The sequence below is a fragment of the Artemia franciscana genome, chromosome 11 (genome assembly GCF_032884065.1).
Source record: "Artemia franciscana chromosome 11, ASM3288406v1, whole genome shotgun sequence".
In the NCBI taxonomy this organism is placed as follows: Eukaryota; Metazoa; Arthropoda; class Branchiopoda; order Anostraca; family Artemiidae; genus Artemia; species Artemia franciscana.
The window spans coordinates 32,248,825-32,265,150 of NC_088873.1; the positions used below are offsets into that span (position 1 = coordinate 32,248,825).

General features: G+C 35.3%; 1 protein-coding gene across 1 annotated transcript; it reads left to right on the plus strand.

Annotated features, from left to right (window-relative positions):
* The first annotated feature begins 9,287 nt into the window (after positions 1-9,287).
* Positions 9,288-15,267, plus strand: LOC136033099 (uncharacterized). Its single transcript, XM_065713708.1, has 2 exons — positions 9,288-9,349; positions 12,903-15,267. The coding sequence occupies exon 2, from the start codon at positions 13,749-13,751 to the stop codon at positions 15,129-15,131; it is 1,383 nt and encodes a 460-aa protein (XP_065569780.1). The 5' UTR covers positions 9,288-9,349; positions 12,903-13,748; the 3' UTR covers positions 15,132-15,267.
* The last annotated feature ends 1,059 nt before the right edge of the window (positions 15,268-16,326 follow it).

A 16,326-nucleotide genomic window follows, 5' to 3' on the forward strand; every position in this document is an offset into this window, starting at 1 on the left:
CCATCAGCATGGGGCGAAACCGGACACCTCGAAATGTGTCCGGAGTCGCCCCCAAAAAACTGTCTGGAGTCACCCCTTATTGACACCATTTTTAAAATTTTACTTTTTTTTGGAAACCGCCAAACATTTCTTGATGAAAATTACGAGGAAAATACCGGAAACATACCTCTTATGATCCTTCTAACTTACAAACCTGTAGCTAAAATAACTTGGAAAATATTTGACGAGGACGATAGGTGTCAAAATTTCCAGAGAGTATATAAAAACTTCTTCACCTCTTATCTCAGTTGTCTTTGACATCAAATATTCAAAACTTCCGCCTGATGTGTGATACATGAATGGCATCTAGCAGCAATTTTCTGAATGAATTAGTTCAAAGACTTTGGACGAGAGGTCCAACGGACGGTTTCGCCCCCGTATGGTTTCGCCCCCCTCTCCCCTATATGCTGCTGTTTAGTAAGAAGAAATGCTATAGGAATTTTTGTTTAAGTGTATAAAATCGATTTAAGTTTCTTTGGTTTTTAGTTAACATGCTTTTTTGTCAGAAGAAACGCTATGGGAATTTTCGTTTAAGTATATAAAATCGATCGAAGTTTCTACGGTTCTTCGTTTATACATTTTTTTTGTCAGAAGAAACGCTATGGAAATATTTGTTAAAGTTTATCCGTTCAATTTAAGTCTATGCTTTTTTTACATTAAATGGTTGTTTTTGCTCCGAAGAAACGCCCTGGGAATCTTTGTTTAAGCTTATACGGTCATTTTTAGTTCAATTTGTGAGCAAAATGTCTAACGATGCTAGCTATCATTTTTTGAACGGTGAAAAAGAGTATATTAGCAGATTATAGGGTTTTTGAATGTCACACATAGAGTTTTCCAATGAAAGTTCAATTTTTAAGCAGAACTATGAAACAATGCTAGCTATCAGATTTATTGGATGGTTTAAAAGAGTTTACTAGCAGATTAAAGGTTTTTTTTGTTCATCAAATTCTCAAACAAGAGTTCAATTTGTAAGAAAAATCTAGCAATGCTACCAATCAGGCTTTTTTAATCAGAAGAAAGGCTATAGGAATTTTTTGTTTAAGTTTATACGATTAGTTTTAGTTTCTACATTATTTTAGCTTATAAGGGTTTTTTGTCAGAAGAAATGGTATTAGAATTTTCGTTAGGTCCATACGGTCAATTATAGTTGATACGTCTCTTTTAGTTTATATGGTTATTTTTTGTCAGAAGAAACGCACTGGAAATTTCGTTTTAGTTTATATGATATATTTTAGTTCAATATGTAAGCAGAAGTCTCCTATAATACTAGCTATTGGGCTTTTTGAACGGTAGAAGAGAATGTATTAGCAAATTACAAGGTTCTCAAATGTTGCACATCAAATTCTCAAACGTTAATTCAATTTGTACTCGTGCCAGGCTTTTTTGGACAGAAGAAAAGTATATATTAGCAGATTATAGGGTTTTAAAAGCTGCACGTCAGACTTTCAAATGAAGGTCCAATTTGTAAGCATACATCTTTAACAATGCTATTAAATCTATTAAGATTTTTTAATGGTGGAAAGAGTATATTAGCAGATTTTAATTTTTAAATGCTGCACATCAAATTATGCAATTAGAGTTCCATTGTAAGTAAAAATCTCTTAGAGTGCTAGCTATCAAGCTTTTGTAGTAATTAATTTAAAGAGCAATTTCCACAAAACAAGTTTTTCAAAAAAAGTCAATAGTACTTTAAGTCAAGAATGAGCAAAAATAAAGTCAAATAATTTTCCAAGCTTAGTACTACGACAAATCACTACAAAAAATGACAGTGGATTTTCAGTTTAATTGACATATATTGATATTTAATCCTTGAAATTTTGATATGAAATTTTGTAAGTATGAAAATTGAAAATATTTGAAATGTATTTTGTTTTCATTAGAGCGCAAATTATGCTCTGGTCTTAAGAAGGCATGGGGGTTATCAGCCCTACTCATATTAATTTTTGCTCGTTTTGAGTTTCACTCGACAGTTTGCTGTAATTTCTGATTATTTTGAGTTTCATTTATTTATTGATAGTGATGCGAGGCAGTTTTACGCTTGGATGATTATTCCACTTTATTTATTCTCATTCTTGGCTTAATACAGCTCTTTACTTTTTTCGAAAAACTAGTTTTGTGGGAAAAGTTTATTAAATTAATTTTTGTTCATTTTTTATTGACATAGTCTTCTTCATGGAAAAAAAATATTTTATATCTTTTCAGTTTTTTCTATAAGTTTTCATAGAAAGGGATGTTATTTGTATGTTGGAGAAACTTTTTCAACGATATTTAGTCCTGGAACAAACAGTATTTTTTATTTAATTTTATAGCTTCTGAAGTTGAAAAATAAAACTTAATATCATTCCAAAAGATTCCATCTATGCTCTTTGACAACCTGGATACACTTAAACTCTTTAAATTTATTTAAATTGTAAGAGCAGAAGTAGTAATGGCAGTATCCCCAAAAGTTTCAACTTAGTACCCCCAGTCATTCCTGATATAGTGCTGAGGTGTCTTATTGGCAACCATAAACACAATGCATTTTAATTCATTTTAAAGCAACATTTAGTTTTAAAGTGTAATTATAAAGTATAATAATTGCATAATTGTGGCAGGTTGACTTGTCTAATTTCTCTAAAGACATAGTTGCTTGGCCGTTCCACTATGCTGAGCAAAACAGCTATCTCAAAATTGTCTCAAATTACCTTCTTTAAAAGTTTCAATGATATTCTTAAGAAATCTAGAGTTGTACTGTCTATGATATATTGATATTGCTTATATACCCCTTTGAAAACCTGTATGTATACAGTTACTTCATTCAATTGAAATTCCTAAACGTCCCCAATAAGTTTCATCGGTGATATCCTTAGCGTTATTAGTTACAGTAACTGTAGTGGTAGTATTAAAAGTATTCATTTAGTGCCTACTGGCTAGCTCAAGTCCTTCAAAACTTTCCCTTAAAGTGTTAAATTAACAATATAAGTTGCTCTCCAGACATTGCTTTGCTACCTTTTAGAAAGCCCATGTACTCATTGCATGTTTTGATTTAGTTCAACATCTGCCAAAATATTCCTTAAAAGTTTCATCTTAATGCCTTTAGTTTCTGCAGTAGCCATTGATGTAGCAGCATTAGAAGCAGTATGCACATTACACCTGTTGTCTCTTCAATATCACCTTCAACAATGGCTGAAAGTTTGAGCTTAATACATATCATCAACCGTTTCTGAGGTGTTTCTGATGTGTCTGCTTGATAACCTGTGTGGGCATTGTGTGCTTTGAATTAGTTCCATATAGTTTCTATAATTACCCAACGTTCACCTTAATAGCCTTAGTTTTAATAGTAATATTAGTAGCAGTAAAATTGCTGTTACACCCTTCTAACAACCTACATACAGAGGGCGTCTTCTGATTCAGTTCATATTCTCCCCTCAAAATTTCTTGAAAATTTTACCTTCATAATCTTAGGCATGGTGTTAATGTTAATAGTAGTTATAGTAGTAGCATTGATATTATTAGTAATACAATGGAACAGCGGTAGGACTACTAGCAGCAATAGCATTAATCTATAGCCTTTTGATCATTAGAACATCCCTCTCGTCATGTCTTGGAAGTTTCAACTTAATATAATTAGCCATCACGATGACATTGCTGGTACGTACTTTTGATAACCTATATATTCATAGGTGAATAAATAAATAAGGCGAATAAATAAATTCATAGGCGAAAATCTCTCAATAACTACTTATATTCTTAAGTTAAACCTTCAAGGATAAGTTATGGCGGATTTTGAACTAGCCAGAAGGGACTATGAGTATACTTTTAATACTACCACAACAATTACTAATGGCACTGTATTAGGCTGTGACTAATGGCACTAAGGATATTAAGGTAAAACTTTCAGGGAACGTTTAGGGAAGTTTCAATTAAGCAACAAAAAACTTGATCCATGAAGGTTTTGAGAAAGAGTATAAATATTAGAAGATGTGCACCTCTTTAATAGCTAGAAATATCATTGAAAATTTTAAACAAGCTAGTTTGATTGTAAATTCAAAGTACAAGTGCCCTTTTTAAAAGTCAAAAGAAATTGGAGGGAAAGCAACCCTAATCACAAGCACGTTTATTTTCAAAATACATCCAGTCGAGACAGGTATTTTGTTCAGAAGGGAAGAACTGTCAAGTAACTCTGTCTCTAGTAATATAGAGTATTTACCCCCCCCCCTCCCCACAATTATGACATTAGAACATTATACTTTAAAACTAAATCAAAAGGTACTGTGTGTATGGTTGCCAATATAAAACCTGAGAAATGCATCAAGAGTAACTGTGGGTATTAAGTTGAAACTTTCGGGGGTACTACTATTACAACTTCTGTTTTTACATTTTGAATTATACAAAAGAACGTAAGTGTATCCAGGATATCAAAGAACTTAGATAGAACTTTTTGGGAATAATTCTAAATTTTGTTTTTCAGGTCAACTTGCGGAGGTATAAAATCACATTAAACAATAATATTTGTGCCAGGATGAAAAATCGTGGAACAAGTTTCTCCAATACACAAATAGCAGGCCAAACTATGGATTCTTATAGAAAAAACTGAAAACCTAAAAAGTTTTTTTTTCCTTGAAAATAATCTGGGATGGGAATTAATTAATTGTTTTGTAATTTGAGATTAGGTTTGCTCTCTCGACAACTTCTCTAGACTCTGCTGTTTAAGAAGCAGTCAAAAAATGCCATAGACACAAAGTAAAATAAATTCAATTACTAGGCTATCCTTAAAAGTTATACACAACATTGAAGTCAAATTCCTTATGGGAAAGATTGGAGACATAGGACTAATCAGATATGTACTATCATAGACAAACTTAATTAAGAATGCAAGAGATTTTTTTGCTACTTACTTAAAGAAGACAGGAGCACACTTCAATACAGATATGGACACAAAATATCGGAAATACGAGAGTCTGCAAATGAGCACTGACGCACAACGAGTCAGATGATCCCAATTGTAAATATCACTTGAGTCTGAGAAACTATACGCTAAGTTTTACCTCAATAGGCTTGATAAGACTTGAACCTACTTACTTACTTATTTATTAGCTACTTACTTAAGGAAGACAGGAGCACATTTCAATACAGATATGGACACAAAATATCAGAAATACGAGAATATGCAAATGAGCACTGACGCACAACGAGTCAGATGAGCCCAATTGTAAATATCACTTGAGTCTGAGCAACTATACGCTAAGTTTCACCTCAATAGGCTTGATAAGACTTGAAACTAAATAACATCTTGGCTGACTTCTTTCAGGAGGCGCTGGTAATCCAAGACTAATTCTAAAACACTAATTGTTCTTAGGTTTATTCACCTGATCTCTCTCTGGGATTTTTCCAAACCTCTTGCATAAGTCTTTGACCCTTGCAAAAACATGTCATAGACCTGGTCTAGATTACTCCTCTTTATGCACCTTTTACTCCTGTTGTTAGAGTCCTACTTTGCACAATTTACATCTACAGAAGCCTTGTATCCAATATTTTTACCATGCAATAACTTACATTTTTTTTCATTTCCTTAAAAGTTTCTCATTACTTCAAGATATGTGAGTTTTTTCATAGTAATGAAAAAAAATTTCTCTATTAGCCAACTTTGTTTGCACATTCAAAACATTGTTTCATTAATACCGCAATAAATCTCCTTTTAACAAGCTAAAATACACTCTAATGGTGGACTTATTATCTTTTATAGCGTACTAATTTACTTTACATGAAGCTAAACGACAATCTTAGCATTATAATTACCTTAGCTAACGTTTAGAGGAATTCGATACGTAACAAAATCAAACAGTTCGTGAAAACGAACTGTAGTAAGGAGCGGCCCGGCTCAATAGTAACCAAAACTCTAAACAACATGGAATTTTGATACCAATAGTTACATCAAAAGAATCGCATCTTAATGCTAATTTTAAATATATAAGTTTCATCAAGTTTAGTTTTACCCATCAAGACTTACGAGCCTAAGAAAATTTGCCTTATATTAGAAAATAGGGGGAAATACCCCTTGAAAGTTATAGAATCTTAACAAAAATCACACCATCAGATTCAACGTATCAGAGAACACTAGAGCATAAGTTTCAAGCTCCTATCTACAAAATTGGAATTTTGTATTTTTGCCACAAGACAGATCACGGATGCGTGTTTATCTGTTTGTTTTTTGTTAGGTTTTTTCCCCGGGGGCGATCGTATCGACCCAGAAGTCCTAGAATGTTGCGAGAGGGCTCATTCTAACGGAAATTAAAAGTCCTAGTGCCATTTTTAAGTCACCAAAAATTGGAGGCCACCTAGGCCCCCTCCCAAGCTCATTGTTTCCCAAAGTCACCAGATCGAAACTCTGAGATAGCCATTTTATTCAGCATAGTCAAAAACCTAAAAAAAGTATCTTTGAGGACGACTTACTCCCCCTCAGTCCCTGTGGAAGGGGCTGCAAGTTACAGACTTTGACTAGTGTTTACACATAGCAATGGTTATTGGGAAGTGTACAGACACTTTCAGGGGGATTTTTTAGTTGGTGGTTGAGGAGTTGGGAGGAGATATGCAGGGGGATGTTTCTATGGAGGAATTTGTCATGGGAGAAGAGAATTTCCGTGAAGGGGGCGCAGGATTTTTTTAGCATTTTCTCAAAGAGCAATGAAAAAATAAATATGAAAAAAATTCTTCAACTTAAAGTAAGGAGCAGCATTAAAACTTAAAACGAACAGAAATTATTACGCATATGAGAGGTTCACCTCCCCCTAATACCTCGCTCTTTATGCTAAAGTAATTTATAAATTTCAGCTATTTATTCTACGGCCTTTGTGATTCAGAGGTCATTCTTAAGGAATTGAGACAAAGTTAAAGCTATAGTGTAAAGAGCGAGGTGTTGACGAGGGGACGAACCCCCTCATATACGTAATAAAAACATACGAATTTAGAAGTTCGTTACGTAAGTTAATTCGTAGGTTATATATATTTTTACTAATAAAAACGTTCGTAAAATGAAAAGTTCTCAAAACTATGAGAAAGCCATTTAGCCAAAAAAATAAATTAATATGCAAATTTCGTTTTAATTATTAATGTGCGGAAAACCAAAATCAAAACGTGCATTAATTAAAAAACGTTCAGAAATTAAATAAAAAACGAGCTTTTTTAACTGAAATTAAGGAGCCACATTAAAACTCAAAACGAACAGAAATTACTCCGCATATGAAAGGGGCTGTTCCCTTCTCAACGCCCCGCTCTGTACACTAAAGGTTTTTATTGTTTTAAAAAGTAGAGTTGAGAGAAAAAGTCAAACTTTAGCGTAAAAAGCTAGTGCCAGATTTCTATTTTCTCTTTCTTTGCTTTTACTTATTTTTATTTAAGATTTGGAAGATAAAGTCTAAATTTGACTGAAAGCATTTACTGATTAATCTTCATTAACTGATTAGGTATTCGCTTTGTCCGTAAAATGTCAAATGAAAATAGGGGCTTACTCATCCCATTTATAGTGTCATCTCTTTTTGATTTTCAAGATAATTTGCAGAAATTAAGGGATTAAGTTTTAAATTAAAGCAACATTCGATCGTTGTTTTAGCAGATTAAGAAATAAGGTGTATTAGTCATGTTTTACTGAGAAAAATAATTATATAACTTATCTTTGTTTTCTCCTATCATTAATATAAAATCGGTAAAATTCTAGTTTAGCTACTTTTCACTATCTTGGAAAGGGGTTAGGCTAGGAAAATGAAACTTTCAGTAATGAATCCAGGGCCAAAAAAAACTCAGGGAAGGGAGCCTAGTGCCAAGCTACTATGTTAACCCTCTTCTGATTTGAAAATCTTAGAAATTTGACAGGGTCTACACCTATAGAAATTTTGGTAAAATTCTAGTTAATTGACTTCTTGCAATCTCAGAAAGGGTTTAGGTTAGGAAAATGAAACTTTCAGGGATGAATCTACAGGCTAAAGTATGTCCTGGGAAGGCATTTTGAAGCAACTACCTCCACTCCTTCTCCCTCTAGAGGGCCCTGACCTTTGATGACCTTTAAAAATATGTGTGTCATAAAAGGGAAACCTTGCAAAATAGATCTTCTGCTTAATTGAAGTACAACAAAAGTGTTTTCAGCTTCATAACTTCGCTCAATTCTATTTTATAAGGTTTTAAAGATATGCAAATACATTTCCTAAATTTTGAAAAAAAACATTGATGTGACTCAAAATTCTACTCAAATAACAGCAATTGCATTTTCAGAACTAAAGGCAGAGGAAGGGCAACTGGTAACTGAAAATTAAGGTAAAATGTTGTTTTGTCAAAATTTCAATAGGTATAGACCTGTCATGTAGGCAAATTTCAGGGCCCTCTAGAGGGAGAAGTAGTGGAGGTGGGTACTTTAAAATACCTTCCCGGGACATACTTTAGCCTGTAGATTCATCCCTGAAAGTTTCTTTTTCCTAACCTAAACCGTTTCGGAAATAGCAAGAAGTCAATTAACTAGAATTTTACCGAAATGGTAAAATTTTGCTCCAAAAAGTGGATGAAGATTTACTAGATGTTTTTCAGATAAATCACCTGCAGATTGTTCTAGGGACTTGGCTGACTGATTGTATTTCAAATAGTAGGCTGTATGAAAAACATGGTTCAATCCTGCTTTCTAGGGCTATTATAAAAGAAAGGTTGAGATGGCTAGGGCACATTCTGCAGAAAAAGGATGGCAGATTGCCAAAGATTATCCTTTTTGGCCAACTGTCTTATGCCAAGTTCACACGCATAAGATTTTGTAAAAATCCTATAGCGAAATTCTTAAAGGTTCCAACTATGTCGCCACTTATGCCGCATTTCGGGGCATTACGCCGCGATTCTGAGAGAAATGCCGCATAAATTTTGATCATGCCGCACGCCGTGATTATGCCGCGAAATGGCTTTTTATACCGCATTTGTTCCAGTATGTAAAATTTGTCCAACTTTAAGTTTCTTATCTTTCGCAAATGTCTTTGTTGCATAAAATGGGGATTTCAAATTTTCGCGGAAGTAAACTACGGACCTTAATTAATGACCCGTCTGTCGGCAGCTTGTCCCCTGGGAGGCCAGTGTGTTCGAAGCGGGCTGAGTTATTTTTGTGGGTTTGACGAAACATTGACGTTTGAGTTTCTCAGTTCATCTCATGACTTCATGACCTCTGTCAGCTCAGCCCAAGTGCTTTCATGCCAAGTGTTTTCAGAAGTGTTTAGCTTAGCACTTCTTCATTTCGATCAAACATTAGACAAAAATGGCCGTTGATGTAGATTAATTTTAGAATTATCTTTTTCAATCTTTTTTTGTAAGTATATATTTTATATTTTAGTGTTACGAAGGAGTCAAAATAATCGAAAGTCTCTAATAATGGTTTTACAGAAGGAAACATGATAGAACAAAAAGATACTTAAAAGACATAACATAGTTTAAAGATAAAAGTGTAATTTGCAAGCTATATATCTGCTGCAGCATGTCTCCCTATGGTTATAAACTGTGCTATTCCAGATACATATGTGCTTTACTCAAAACACTACATGCTCTGAACAAAACACTACAAATAAATAATATAGCCTATTTGACTGTACTTTAGCCTACTAAGATTAAAATGAGGACGATTGTACATTATAGATTAAATTTCAGTTTTTAAATTCTTATTCTATGCTTTTAGCTTTGATAATGCATTTTCTATTATTTGAGCAAAATAGTAAAATTCTAGCTTTGCTATCTTAGAAAGAGGTTTGGTTAGGAGAATGAATAGCCAAGTGAATCCTGGGCAAAAAACTTAGACCTACTCTGGGAAGGTATTTCCAAGCTTCCATGTTCACCCTCCTCTGATTTCTAAGTCTTCAAAATTTCCCTACTTGACAGGTCTATATCCATTGAAACTTTGAAAAAATAATTGTTGTTAAACAGAAGGAAACATGGTTGAACAAAAGATCTTTAAAAGACTGCTTTGAATGGGTAGGGGCTTTAGAAATTGCTATGATCCAAAATAATTATAAGTAGATATACGAATAATTTGCAAACTGTCTATCCAACATATCTCCCTGTGGACATATGCTGTTCTACTCCAGACCTTTGTGTGTTGCTGCTCTGTCTTGGTAAATTTGGAGCAAACCATACAACTAGCTTTCATAGAAAGTAAATATACCACTTGATGCCTTTTTATATGCTCTTTATGAATATAATAATCGCGTCTAGTGCAAATTCAGATTTAAGCATTCAGATTTTTTGTTCTGAAAAATGACAAAAAAATTATGACAGTTCATACAACTGACTTGCCAAACAAGCAAGCACGTCACTTGATGCCTTTTCTTATGTTCTTTGCAAATATGATAGTTGCTTCTACCACATTTTTAAATTTAAGCACTTTTTAAGCTCTAAAAATGACTAATTTTCAATGAAAATACAATTTATCTCTCTTTTCCAATAAAATAATACTATGTTTTCTCTGTGTTATTTTCAGCAAAATAATACTACATTTTCTCAGTGCTAAAATTATTTATAATAACGTTAGGTTAGGTTAAAATGTACTTGAATCTGAATTTGTGGTAGAAGTTATTAGTGTATTTGTAAAGAGCATAAAAAATGCATCAAGTGGTAACTTATTGATGGGTTGGATCAAAATGCTGAACATGCTCAGAACAAAACACTACAAAAAAGTAATATAGCCTATTTGTCACTTCTATAGCCTACCTAGATTACTAGAATGAGGATAAAAGTACATTATAGCATAAATTTCAGTTTTAGTTTCTTGTTCTGTGCTTTTAGTTTTGATATTGTAATTCCTGTTATTTGAGCAAAATGGTAAAATTTTAGAGTTGCTACTTGTTGCATTTGACAGGTCCTATACCTATTGAAACTTTGGAAAAACAACATTTTACCTTGATTTTCAGTTAACAGTTTCTTTTTCTCTAGTTTTTAGTTCTGAAAATGCAATTCCTGTTGTTTGACTTGCATTTTAAGCCATATCCGTGAGTTATTTCTAAATTTAGGAAGTGTTTTTGTGGATTTTTAAAACCTCATAAATTGGTATTGAGCAAAGTTGTGAAGCTGAAAACAGTTTTGTTGTACTTCATTTAAGCAAAAAATCTATTTTGTAAGGTTTCTCTTTTATACAACAAAGATTTTACAGGTCATCAAAGGTCAGAGCCCTCTAGAGGGAGGAGTGATGGTAGGTACATCAAAATACCTTTCTGGTACATGATTTTAGTCTGTAGACCCATCCCTTAAAGTTACATTTTATTACCTTAGGCTTTTCCAAGATAGCAAAAAGTAGCTAAACTAGAATTTTACCAAGCAAAATTTCAGGCCACATCAATTCTTCAGAAATCAGACCAGATTAAATTAGAAATAGTCCCTTCCCCATTTCAAATATCTGGGGGGAGTCGAGGGATGGTTAATTCAGAAAAAAATAAAAAAAATGTGGATTTTTAAAACCTCATAAATTGGTATTGAGCAAAGTTGTGAAGCTGAAAACAGTTTTGTGGTACTTCATTTAAGCAAAAAATCTATTTTGTAAGGTTTCTCTTTGATATAACAAAGATTTTACAGGTCATCAAAGGTCAGAGCCCTCTAGAGGGAGGAGTGATGGTAGGTACATCAAAATACCTTTCTGGTACATGATTTTAGTCTGTAGACCCATCCCTTAAAGTTACATTTTATTACCTTAGGCTTTTCCAAGATAGCAAAAAGTAGCTAAACTAGAATTTTACCAAGCAAAATTTCAGGCCACATCAATTGTTCAGAAATCAGACCAGATTAAATTAGAAATAGTCCCTTCCCACTTCAAATATCTGGGGGGAGTTGAGGGATGGTTAATTCAGAAAAAAATAAAAAAATTTGAGGTATTTTTAACTTACAAAGGGGTGAATGGCTCTTAATGAAATTTGATATTTAGAAGGATTTTATTTTAAACTTCAGAGCTCTTATTTTAAGTCCTGACTAGATCTGGTGATATTGGGGGAATTGGAGAGAGATACCTGTGGAAAATGCCTAGAGTGAGTGGAAAGATCAGGATGAAACTTGGTGGGATGAATATGCACAAGTCCTAGATACATGATTGAAACAACCAGACTGGGCTGCTCTCTTTGGGGGAGTTGGGGGGTTCAGTACTTCGGCAAGTTTGGTGCTTCTGAACGTGCTAGGGCAATAAAAAAACAAGACCAAAGGTTCTATGGGATCCCAAAAATTCAATATTTAATCCAGACATTGGGTTTTGTCTTCGCTAGATCCATTCTTCGCCAGACTCCTTGAACATTATTACACTTAAATATCTAGAAACAGATTTAGGCCAGATGGGTACTCCTCTGAGAAAACCAAGTTCAGATTAGGATTCAGCATGTGTGTTTACCTCTATAAGTCATATCCATTTTGACGATACCGATCGAAACGATCCTACCTTCTTGCAATTTTCCGGTTTCGCCGAATTTCTGGAGCTACATGTCTGGCAAAAAATTGAAGCTCAGAAACAAATTTAGCGTATCTCCTTGAGTCCTAACCCCTATTTCCAACATCTAGTCAACTTCAAATAAAAAATATATGAATAAAAAATTATCCGGTTTCAGCCGGATTCCGGACGAAATATATGTCCGGCTAAAAAACGACTGTCATATACGGTTTCAGCATGCCCTGTTACCCCGGAATCGAACATGTATCAACTTCAAATAAAAATTTTACTTTTAACTAACTTTCCAGTTTTGGCCGGATTCCAGGCGAAGGATTTATCCGGAAAGAACAAAGGGTTCTCAGCAGGCTGGCGCTGGAAGAAATTAAACTAATACAGGTTCGTTTCTTCTACCAGCAATTTAATCCATGAAAGAAAGGACATAATAGCTAAATATTTCTCTTGTTTATAGATCAAACGTGTTACAACATAATGGCAGAAGTGATAGATATCGATCAGGAATATGACGACGGTGATAAAGACTCAGACGATAGTGAACCCTCCAACAAAAAACCCAGGATCACAAAGAAGAAGGGCAGACCAAAGATACAAGACTGAGTGGGAAAAAGAATCTGACTTTAAGGAATGGGTACGAAAAGGAAAGGTGCAGACCGGTCAAAACAGTGGATATTTCGCTCCCTGTCTTTACTGCAAAAAGGATTTCGTTTGTAAAAAAGGGAAACACGACGCAAAAAGGCACAAACAGACCAAAGCTAACGAAAAAAATAAAAAAGCGTGGATAACTTCGTCTTCTAAGACCATGCCATTGAGTCTTCATTTTTCTGGTGATCCAAAAATCGAAAGAGTGGCCACTGTTGAAGCGAAGCTAGTGACATTTCTTGTTGAGCACGATCTACCCTGTTCGCTTTCTGAAGACTTGCTGAAACTTATGAAAAGTATGCCAGGCCCAGATCTTCTAAGCCAGGCCACTCTTGGTAGAACTAAAGCAACTAATATTGCTCGACAAGCGTTGGCCCCTCATTTTCATGAAAAGCTTCTTGAAAGCCTGAAAACGAATCTTTTCTCTGTAGTAATTGACGAGATCACAGATTCCTCTGTAGCCAAACAACTAGCTGTTTGTGTCAGCTTTTGTGACGAAGCAATGACTGTGCAGGTAGATTTGCTCGCTCTTGTCGAATGCAGGGACGGATCAGCGTCTGGTCTATTCAACCAGATAGTGAAGGTGATAGTTGATGTCAAGAAGGCGGGTGTTCCTCTACAAAACTGAGTCGGATTCTGCTCTGACACAACGAATGCTATGATGGGGATAAACCACTCAGTCAAAACACTTGTTGAAGGGAAATATCCCTGGGTTACAGTTGTGAAATGTAGCTGCCATCAGTGTGCCCTAGTTGCAAGTCATGCTTGCAAAAAACTGTCCAAGAGCCTCGAAAATCTATGTCGGACTGTGTGCAATCACTTCAGGCACAGTGCAAATCGCCAAGATGCATATAGGAAGGAATTTCAAGTCTTTACTCAAGTTGAACAGCGCAGATTCTTTGCTTTGGCTCCAACACGCTGGTTGTCGTTTCAAAACTGTGCACGCCGTATTCTCGAACAGTGGGATACTCTTATGTTGTACTGGGACTCGTTGGTACTTGATGATCCCTCGCATGCTAATGATCATGTAAGAATGACACTAAACAACCCATACTCGAGGGTTATGATGTTTTTTGTCGAGTACGTGTTGAGAGAGCTGAATGAGTTCAACACCAACTTCCAGTCTGAAAAACCCCTATTTCACCTCATGAAAACCCAGGTGGAAAAACTTCTTCGGACATTAGCCATTAACTTTATGAAGCCTTCATATGCTGGAACAGTCAACCCTTTTGACATCAATCCGCATGACGAAGTGAACTATTCTCCCGATGAAAATGTCTATATCGGCTACAAAGGGTACGATTTCCTTGTGGGGCTCGAAACGAGAGAAGTTACCTGTGGCCGTTTTGTAGCGGAAAGTCTCCGAATTCGTCGCTCTGCGAGGGATTTTTACGTCGAAGCTGTTCAACAAATTCTTGACCGTTTTCCATTCTCTGAAAAGATCTACGACCTGGTACACTTGCTTACCCCAAGCTCTAGTTATGAACTGAAAGTTCTCAGCATTCGTCAGTTCTTCGACTACTATGATTCTGCGCTTTGGAATAAAGCAAAGCTAGAGCAGGAATGGCGGTCTATACCGAGTGTAGCTCTACCTAGTACTGTCGATCTCCCTGACGTAGATGACATGGACATTGTCGTTTACTGGTGCCACATCTTGCAAACAAAGTCACCAAATGGTAGTCGGATATTCCCAAATGTTGGGAAAATGGTTCAGTACTTTTTCGCACTCCCTTTCTCAAACGTTATTGCCGAGCGTATGTTCAGTTTGCTCAAGGAAGTGAAAACTGATAAGCGAAACCGACTGAGTGCAGTGACTCTTTCGGCAACACTGAAAACCAAGTGTGGCCTTAAGCGCAATTCTAAAGGAGGGCTTGACTCGGGCAAGTCAGTGCTAGAGCTAGAACCCGGACTAGTCAAGCGTGTACTCAAAGTGAATGCTAGTGCCTCTTCTCGTGACTGTAACGTTTTGAACCAAAGCATTGTGTATGGTCTGGCCAAAGATATTGTTTGTGATATCCGTGAACAGTCCGATTCCGATTAATCTTGTCTGTTTGTCTTGTATTATTTATCTGAATGTTCCTTCTTGAAGCTTTTGATATTGATTTTCATTAAACATTAATCGAAAAAGGTTGAGATACGAGAATCTAGTTACCCATCAATTATTCTATTGGATAGGCTTGAAGGCCCAAGGGAAAATCGCTTTTAATTTCTCCACTATTCACTTCATATTTATACGGTTCCCTGGACTTTCCCTGCTGTGGTACCTCTGCACTTTTACTTCTGTTGCGTGCTTGATGAAAACGATGAACGACAAATGTGTGTTCACGAACTGAGCTGAACATGCTTACCTTTGATTGATGAAAAGAAGGATAGACAGCACGTGTTTTCTCAAATTTATGACAGACCTTCACCACACTTCACTTGACACTGAATCAACATTCATATTAAAGCGAGATTTTTCACCTATTCTCTCTCAGAAATACAAAAGACAGCTTTTCCTAGAATTTCAGGCATGCCGCGGTTTTTATCGCATTTTGGTTCAAGGATGCCGCTTTTTGACGAGGCCTATGCCGCGGAGCGGTACCGGTCGAGTGGCAACATTGGGTTCCAAAGAAAAGTGTTCACACGTAAAGAAGCGTCTATATGCATAGGGTAAGCACGTAATTAGTGCCGAAAATATTTTTGAGGGTGGAATATTTGAAAAGTTCAAACATGGATTCGTATTCAAATCTGGAAGATTTGGTGATTGGTAGCCTGATTCAATTTGTGTGGCCAGAAGTATAATTGCAAGATTGGATATTGTGGTTTTCATTTGTCTTTTTATAGTCATTCCATTCAGGTTATCCTGGATGTTTTTCATTGTGACAGATTGTTGTAATGCTCTGCTGAAAAAGGAAAAATATTTTAATTACATAGGATGGGAAAATTCCAGTAGGCTAATCAATCAAAAGTCCTAAACTAGCCTGGGAAGTGTTTATTCCACTAAAAAATCGCATCCTATCTTTTTTGCCACCTTTAGCCTGTATCCAGTTCCTGATTGCCATTTAAATTTAATTTTGTCTGTTACTCATTTCTTATCCATATTACTGAGGGGTCATAGCTAAGCACTAGATAAGTCATTGTTGAATATCTTGTGCTTAAGTATATATAGCTTGTTGCTACTTATTTTTGTAAAATTCTAGTTATTTGACTTCTTGCTATCTTGGAAAGGGTTTAGGTTAAGAAAATGAAACTTT